This window comes from Durio zibethinus, chromosome 14 (assembly GCF_047325235.1).
Source record: "Durio zibethinus cultivar Kanyao isolate XHJ-2024 chromosome 14, ASM4732523v1, whole genome shotgun sequence".
NCBI lineage: Eukaryota > Viridiplantae > Streptophyta > Magnoliopsida > Malvales > Malvaceae > Durio > Durio zibethinus.
This window is the reverse complement of record NC_143175.1, coordinates 6914922-6922308: the sequence shown is the minus strand read 5'-3', so window position 1 is coordinate 6922308 and position 7387 is coordinate 6914922. Positions and strand designations below refer to the sequence as shown.

Here is a 7387-nt window from a genome sequence, read left to right as displayed (position 1 = left end):
TCATTTTCAACTGTTAGAGTTGAACACCAAATCACCAATTTTATTGTTATTTTTCTTGTGTTGTTCCACAAACCAGATCAAATTTAACATCTGGACCTTTACTGGGGTGAAAAATAAAAGGAAAAAGAATGAAGAGTGTGAAAGGAAAGCTCGTGAAGAAGCTGAAATCAATCAAGCCAGTTGGTTACCTAAAGCCAGATCGAGTTCTTCAAGTATTTGCAATAGATGGGTTTATTGATTCTTTTCCGAAGGCACCAAATCCCAATGAACAACCCAAGTTGTTCTGCAAAGAATCAGAGCAAGGAGAGATTAAAGAGAGCTGCGTAACAGTTGAAGTACAGCCTGAAATCATTGATGTAGCAGAGCTAATGCAAGATCTTGAAGCTGACAGCGACGAGGAAGAAATGGATTTGAATGAAGAGGTTGAGGACAAAGAGAATATCAGTCCAGCAATGAAGGCAAATATTGATGCAGTTGTTGAGAAAGAGAATGTGAATGTTCCCATGAAATTTGAGACAAGGAATTGTAGGCAGAACGCACCGTTATCAGAGATTGATGTCTCGTCTTTTCGGAAGCCGGATTTGAATTCTTGTACTCTCTTTGACCCTAACCTACTGGCTGCCTTTGAACAAGCTGTGAAGGAGCATATCAAGATGAGTGAAGAAGAGAGGAAAGTAAGAATTGAGCAAGAGAATATTGAGAAGAGCAGAGAAGGAGCAGAGAAGAAGGAGAGAATTGAGGAAGAGAGTCTTGAAAACGAGGCCCCACATAAAACTTGCCGGATTGATGAGAATGTTGATGGTGATAGTGACCCTCTATTAGGCTATGAAGAGAAGTGTCCCGCTGGAGGTGATGGATCAGTCATTCTTTACACAACGACTCTCAAAGGAATAAGAAAGACTTTCGAGGATTGTAACAGGGTTCGGTTTCTCATGGAGAGTTTCGGGGTGACTTTCTACGAAAGAGATATATCGATGCATACAGAATACAGGGAAGAGTTGTGGAGGATATTGGACGGAAAAATAATGCCTCCTAGGCTTTTCATAAAAGGGAGATATATCGGTGGAGCTGAAGAGGTTCTAACTTTGCATGAGCAAGGGAAGCTCAAGGTGCTCTTTCAAGGCATTCCTGTTGATAGTTCCAATGGCCCTTGTGAAGGCTGTGCTGGAGTTAGGTTCGTGCTTTGTTTCAAGTGCAATGGCAGTCATAGGATCCTTGCCGATGATGGGTTGTGGAGTAAATGCCTACAGTGCAATGAGAATGGTTTGATTGTTTGCCCCATTTGCTGCTGAAAAATGATTGTCACTGTGTTCTTTGCTTGTCTACTCTGGATTCCATTTCTTATATTTGGGTGTTATTATAGTCATTCTGTTCCCATTCCTTTTGTTGTTTTTGACCAGAAGATGGAAATTGCCGGATACACACTAATGTCAAATTGATAAATATACTGAATTAACGTATCATGCATTTCAAGCTTTTCTGTAAATACATGGACACTGCATACCAGGCTATGGAAATCACATCAACTGATAATGTGATTGTCTCCGAAAGTCCTTTCATGACATACACATTTGAGGAAATTATTTTGACATTTGAATCTTGGATTTCAACTCGGAAAATAGATTTTATGATAATTTAGGATTTTAATTTAAGACGGCTTGATCATCTGCCCTTAACCCAATAAGTCTGCTGCTAAAGATGACGAGATTCTTGAAGAAAACAACCACATACTTTGTCTTTGGGCATAACTACACAAACAAAGTTGCCTCTTCCGTTCTAAATCATGCAAGTAGCGGTGATAAAGGACAACAAACAATCAAGTTTATAGAATAAAGAGATATGGTGTGATTTGAAAATGTCCTTGGTACTTTTTTGACATAAAATGTCGATTCTGACAGTTAATGGTGGTGTTCAGTCGGAATCTGCACAATAAAGGTAAAGACGAGGTAGCAGAAAGCGGGTGATACCTTGGTGTACGATTCAAAAAGCTCCATTATAATGAGCGTCAAAGCGCTGCAATTCTTTTGAGTCTACTACATGTTACAAAAAGGTACAACCCTAGTGATTGCTGCTAGTAACGAAGGTTCAAGGTTCAGCGATCAGCCACGACTCCAAACCTTGTTGAAATGCAATTAAAAATATTATAGTACATGATATAAGAACAAGCCACTGTGTTTTTCAAATACAAAGAAGAACAAGCCACTTTGACAATACTCTTCCCTCAGATAAATCATCCAAATAACTACAAAGGCAAACCAGTTAGAAATTCAGAGCATGCTAAATATCACCAAAAATAGGATGCACAGATCTAAAAGAAGAATTAAAGGAATAGAATCCTCTCTCAGCAGGAAAAGTCGTATGACTTCATATATGCCAAAGGTCAAAGCCTAAATTCTAGCCTCACTGAGGTTGGCATATCAATGCAGGTATATAATATGAAGGTTGTTGGAAAATATATTGGTCTAGCTAGTATGTGTGTGTAACACTGAAGGAGAAACCGTAGAGAAATGAAGAATATCCCTATTCATTATTTCACTGCGAGTACAAAATACAAACCGCCTATTTGACTTGAAGAGGCAGTATTGTAATAATTACAAGTGGTTCCATTTATTCCGATATCAAGATGAATAAGAAAATATATATATATATATATATATTTAGAGAGAGAGAGAGAGTAATACAATATTAAGAGCATGATACAGATAAGGAACAAGAAACATTTATTAAGAACTGCAACTAGATGTCTCTGAGATAATCGGTCTGTAGGCCCAGAAGAAGCATGTGACATCATCAGATTTGGCAACCTACGCATGTTCTAGCCATCTATTGGAGAATTAGCTGTGCCATTTAGGAAGAACTGCACCTAGATGTCTCACAGACGTGAATTTGGTCTATCCCAGTTTGATGGTTCTATAGTCACAGAAGAAGCAGAGTTTTCTTTGCTTTCCCTCCCTTTGGAGATCACCACCTCACTTTTAGCTTGAGAACAAAGATAAGATAATGACTGCAGCCATGAAACTAACGTGGGTTTGCGTGTGACATCATCAGATTCAGCAACCTGGGCATATAAGTCATTAAGAACCATGTTCTGGCCAGTTTTTGGTAGTTGGACAATTAGCTGTGCCACTGACTTCATTAGAGCTGGTAGTACCTACACAAATGAGTAAATGCTAAGATTATCTGGCAAACAACAGAGTCATCATATACAAATAAGCAAATATTTTTCCAACAGCATCTAGTCCGAGCACTTCAGGTTGCAAATTGCAATATATCAGGGTAAACATTTCTAGAATATACATTTCCTGCTTAATTCTTAACAACATTGTTACATTTATTTCAAATGAAGTGGCATAAAAGCAACAGAATAGCCCTGATTTTAACTAGTCAAACCCTTTAAGGGAAAATAAAGGGAAAAAAGGATAAAAGAAAAGAATGCTGAAAAATTGTTTCTTATGCTCCAATAAAAATGAATTAGCATATGTAAGTATTTACCTGTATATCAACAAGGGAAATAAGACGGAAAAGCAACTCTAGGATTTTTTTACAAGGCTCCGGCCCTCCTTGCCAGTTCTTCCACTCATCAGCATTTAAAGTGAAAGCATCACTGCAGAGCTTATTAGCTCTATCAACAAGACAATGAATACAATAAAATGTTGATGGGCTACCAGCAGGAAGATGTCGAACCAACGCTGCAACCCCTGAAGCCATGCCCTCAAAAGGAGTAATGCCAGGATATCCCTATATTAATCATAATAAAAAGATTAATTTAGTCTCACACAAGTTTGATAACATGTTCCAGGTATTCCACTGTCAGGTTCAGTATATCTTATGTACCTCTAAAGATCTTTGCATGTAATAAAAAACAAGTTGCTCCTTCAGCAACACTCTTTCATCCTCAGAGTCTTTTCCTGAAGATATGAATGCTACAAACATAGAATGTGAGGCTCGAGCTACTTTTCCATTTGGATGTCCCATATATCTAATCGCCTTTGTTATCAGAAACCATAGTTTATATCATTTAATATGAATTATAAGTTTTCCAAGTAAATTAATCATGTATTTTAGGATACAGAAACATAGTTGGAGCAACGACTCCCCTAAACACAAGAGCAGGCAATCGATCAATGCAAGTTGGAATAACCCGCACATAAAACAAAATGCGAGCAGTTTGCACCTCATCCTTGGACCATTCATACTCCATTTTCTTCTTGGAGGAAAAGTCTACAAGATGAAATTCAAATCCCCATAAAACTAACAATTTATGGAACAATATGAAAACTCATCTGGGAACTTTAAACTGCAGAATTACTTGAACATGGTAAGCTAACACTCAATTAAAACGGTACAAAAACATCAGCTTGCCATGGCCAAAAAAAAAAAAAAATCACCTTGCCAAGTGGTCAAGTCAACATAGGTAGGCATCGATTCCACAAAAGAGGTGCAGGCAGACTTATTTTCCTGAACACATGCTACAACTCTTCGAATTGTATCCATATATTCTGGCAAACGCATACGTCGAAAATACTCTAAGCAAGAGAAAGAAACTAATATCTGGACTGATTTCTCCCGCTGCATTTCTTGAGAAAAGTTTGAGTTTAGTCTCTGCTTTGTTACAGCCAAAGCAAAAACCACAACCATAAGAAAAGCAGATTCTGCAATTTTCTCCAAATCGACTAGCAGCACATCCTTTCTTTCACGAAGCAACAAAGCAACCTGCCGGTGACCAGAATAGACATCCTGACAGTAGTCCCATAAAAGACTCTCCACTAAACTTTTGCTCTCCTCATCTGCTGAGACGTACTGATTGCAGAAAACACCAGTTATGGCACCTGCTTCCTTAAAAAGAACACTGTCTAGATGTTTCTTAATCTCATTGAGCTCCAACTCAGACCCACTGCTATGGAGGAACTGAAGAATCTGCTTAAATAAGTGCCTTAAGGGAAAGATTTCCCTTAACAAGGCTGAAGCAAGGCACACAAGCACAGGGGCACTGAAAGACACTGCACCACTTCGAGCCAAGGCTAATGATATACATTGTAGAAGGAGACTGCTAGCAGGATCACTGTCAGAGTTTATAAATCCTTTAGTTTTAGAAATCAAGTTTTGTGCTATAAAGACTATTCGATTTTCCGCAGAAATCCTTAGTGTGGAAACAATCTCTAGCCCCTGGACATTAGGTGAATGTCTACTAGCTCTCAATACTCCACCTGCAACCATAACAAGAGCAAACGGAGCATAGTTTGCCTTCAAAGTCCCTAAAGTCCCCTGTGAAAAGGCTTCAATTTTCTTAAAAGAACGTGATTTTATGTAACCAGATACAACCCATTCAACCAAATGCAGGATCATGAGTGCAGTATGAACCAAACTAGAAGGCCCATCTCCCTTTCCCCAAATTCCCAACAAAGAATCCAAAACTCTAACAAAATGAACATCCAGAGAAGAAGACAATGCATATCCAACCCCTGCCAGCACATCCGGGATAGTTTCTTCCCATGATTTAACCAATTGGTAATCTTCTTCCAACAGCCTACAAAGCAACTCCAAGCACACTATTTTCGAACTTTCAGACACAGAAGGCACGAATGAAATGGCCCCAAAAATAAGAATACCCCCAGCAAGAAAAGAAGGGCTTTTCTTCAAACCAAATTCGGTAGCAAATACACGAGAAAGCACATCCACGGTTGAATCAATGAGCGCAGTAGACGGCCTGACAGACTTTCTGACCCAAATATAAAGAAGCCTGAGCAAGATAGGATACGATTCGGAAGGAAGATGGAAACTTTGAGATGAGAGTAGAGATAAAAGAAGTTTGGCTTGAGGATCAGCTACATGAATAGAGGCTTGCGAGTTAAGGAGGGTTTTCAAAGATTGGAGGATGTGGGGATGAAATGTTTGGTTCTGAAGTGAATCTCTAAGCTCAGACCACGCTTGAATAATGGCACGAGCAGACGAAGACGAAGACGGAGACGAAGAAAAAGAATGTCCAGAAACAGCGTGGCTAATTATACCACCACTATTAGTTCTCAACCATTGTTCAAGAAAAAGGGTATTAACTTGTCCTGCCATTTTATGAATTATTATTTATTCCCAAACTGCAGAAACAGCAATACAACTAGCTTCAAAAGCCCAATCCAGCAAATCAAAGAAAAGTCGAAAATTACAAAAGCAAGCCGGGCAAATTTTCTACCATTAACTCATACTTCAATTTCCAGTCTTATAGTCTGAGACTTAACTAAAACCCAAAGAAAAGAACCAAGTGCAGATGTGCTTTGGCTACTTACCTTGAGACTGGGATTTTTTTTTCCCCTTCTTTTCCTTTTTTCTACTAAGCACCGGCTTCTTCTTCAAATCAGCTTTTCCATTCTCCGTCCTAATTTCTCTCCCAATTCTCTCCCTTTCTTCTCTCTGCTCTCCAGCCATTTGACTGTTTTTTATGCCTGGTCCATAACACGGCAACGTTTTATGATCTTCAAGTTAAAAAATAAAAATATTAAAAGTGAATATTTAATATCTAATAATTTAATAACATCACCCCATAACATTATTAAAATATTTTACGATGTGTGAAATAATTTAATATAAGACTAAATTAAATTTTTTTGTTCAATAAAATTTAGAAGAATTCTTTGATTTTCGGCTAAAAATAATATAATTTAGAATTAGATTAATTCGTATTTTTATGGAATATAATCTAAAATTATATTACTTCATATTAATATTGCGTAATAAAAATTTAATATCATAAGTTTCATTATTATTTAAGTTTTTATATACTTATTACTTTTAATATTATTTTAATTATTATTTTATAATTATATAATTTAATTAAATATGGTAATTTATATTTTTATGTTATGTCTTGTGTTGTATTTAACACATGTAATGATACGAATTATTGAAATATAAATATAACACGAATTATAAAAATGTTTAAATCTTAAAACATGATATATTTATTATACGTGTTATGTGCGACACAATACAATTAACATATGTACAATTAATCTATTTAAACATAATATAAATAAGCACGAATAATATGAATATACATGAACGACATAACTAACAAGAATATATATAAAAACACGATTAAAATAATAAATAGCTATAAATTATTTATCATTTACAATTTAATAAACTTGCATATTACTTGCATATTAAAAAGACTAAAAAAATTTGATACCCATTTAATATGTATTTAATATATATTTAGATTTTAATATATATTACATAATTATAGTAGTTTTTAGTATCAAATTCAAAATGGTGAATTACTAAAAATCAAATAATAAAATAATAATATATAGAATTAGTATTAATATTTATATTTTATTTATATCATTAGTAATAATAAATAATTTTATAATAATTATTAGATGAATATCAT

General features: G+C 35.9%; 2 protein-coding genes across 3 annotated transcripts; one reads left to right on the top strand and one right to left on the bottom strand.

Moving 5' to 3' along the window:
* On the top strand, positions 1 to 1486 carry LOC111294987 (uncharacterized). Its single transcript, XM_022888306.2, has one exon. It carries the CDS (start codon positions 129 to 131, stop codon positions 1290 to 1292), a length of 1164 nt encoding a protein of 387 aa, XP_022744041.2. The 5' UTR covers positions 1 to 128; the 3' UTR covers positions 1293 to 1486.
* Positions 1487 to 2628: 1142 nt separating this feature from the next.
* Positions 2629 to 6397, bottom strand: LOC111294946 (obscurin-like protein). 2 transcript variants are annotated; one of them, XM_022888249.2, is made up of 6 exons: positions 6282 to 6397; positions 4389 to 6092; positions 4071 to 4221; positions 3835 to 3979; positions 3493 to 3738; positions 2629 to 3151 (listed from the first exon to the last, which is right to left on the bottom strand). In XM_022888249.2, the coding sequence occupies exons 2-6, from the start codon at positions 6064 to 6066 to the stop codon at positions 2873 to 2875; spliced, it is 2499 nt and encodes an 832-aa protein (XP_022743984.2). In that variant the 5' UTR covers positions 6067 to 6092; positions 6282 to 6397; the 3' UTR covers positions 2629 to 2872. The 2 variants fall into 2 exon arrangements, with proteins under 2 accessions (XP_022743984.2, XP_022743983.2); XM_022888248.2 differs by having other exon boundaries at positions 4389 to 6395.
* Between the last annotated feature and the right edge of the window lie 990 nt (positions 6398 to 7387).

Bases quoted from the DNA above. Each gene is read 5' to 3' on its own strand.
- LOC111294946 (XM_022888249.2), bottom strand. From the start codon at position 6,066: ATGGCAGGACAAGTTAATACCCTTTTTCTTGAACAATGGTTGAGAACT. The intron at 4,222-4,388 runs GTGATTTTTTTT...TTCATCTTGTAG, and splicing joins TGACTTGACCACTTGGCAAG to ACTTTTCCTCCAAGAAGAAA. The intron at 3,739-3,834 runs GTACATAAGATA...TGATTAATATAG, and splicing joins ACATGCAAAGATCTTTAGAG to GGATATCCTGGCATTACTCC.
- LOC111294987 (XM_022888306.2), top strand. From the start codon at position 129: ATGAAGAGTGTGAAAGGAAAGCTCGTGAAGAAGCTGAAATCAATCAAG.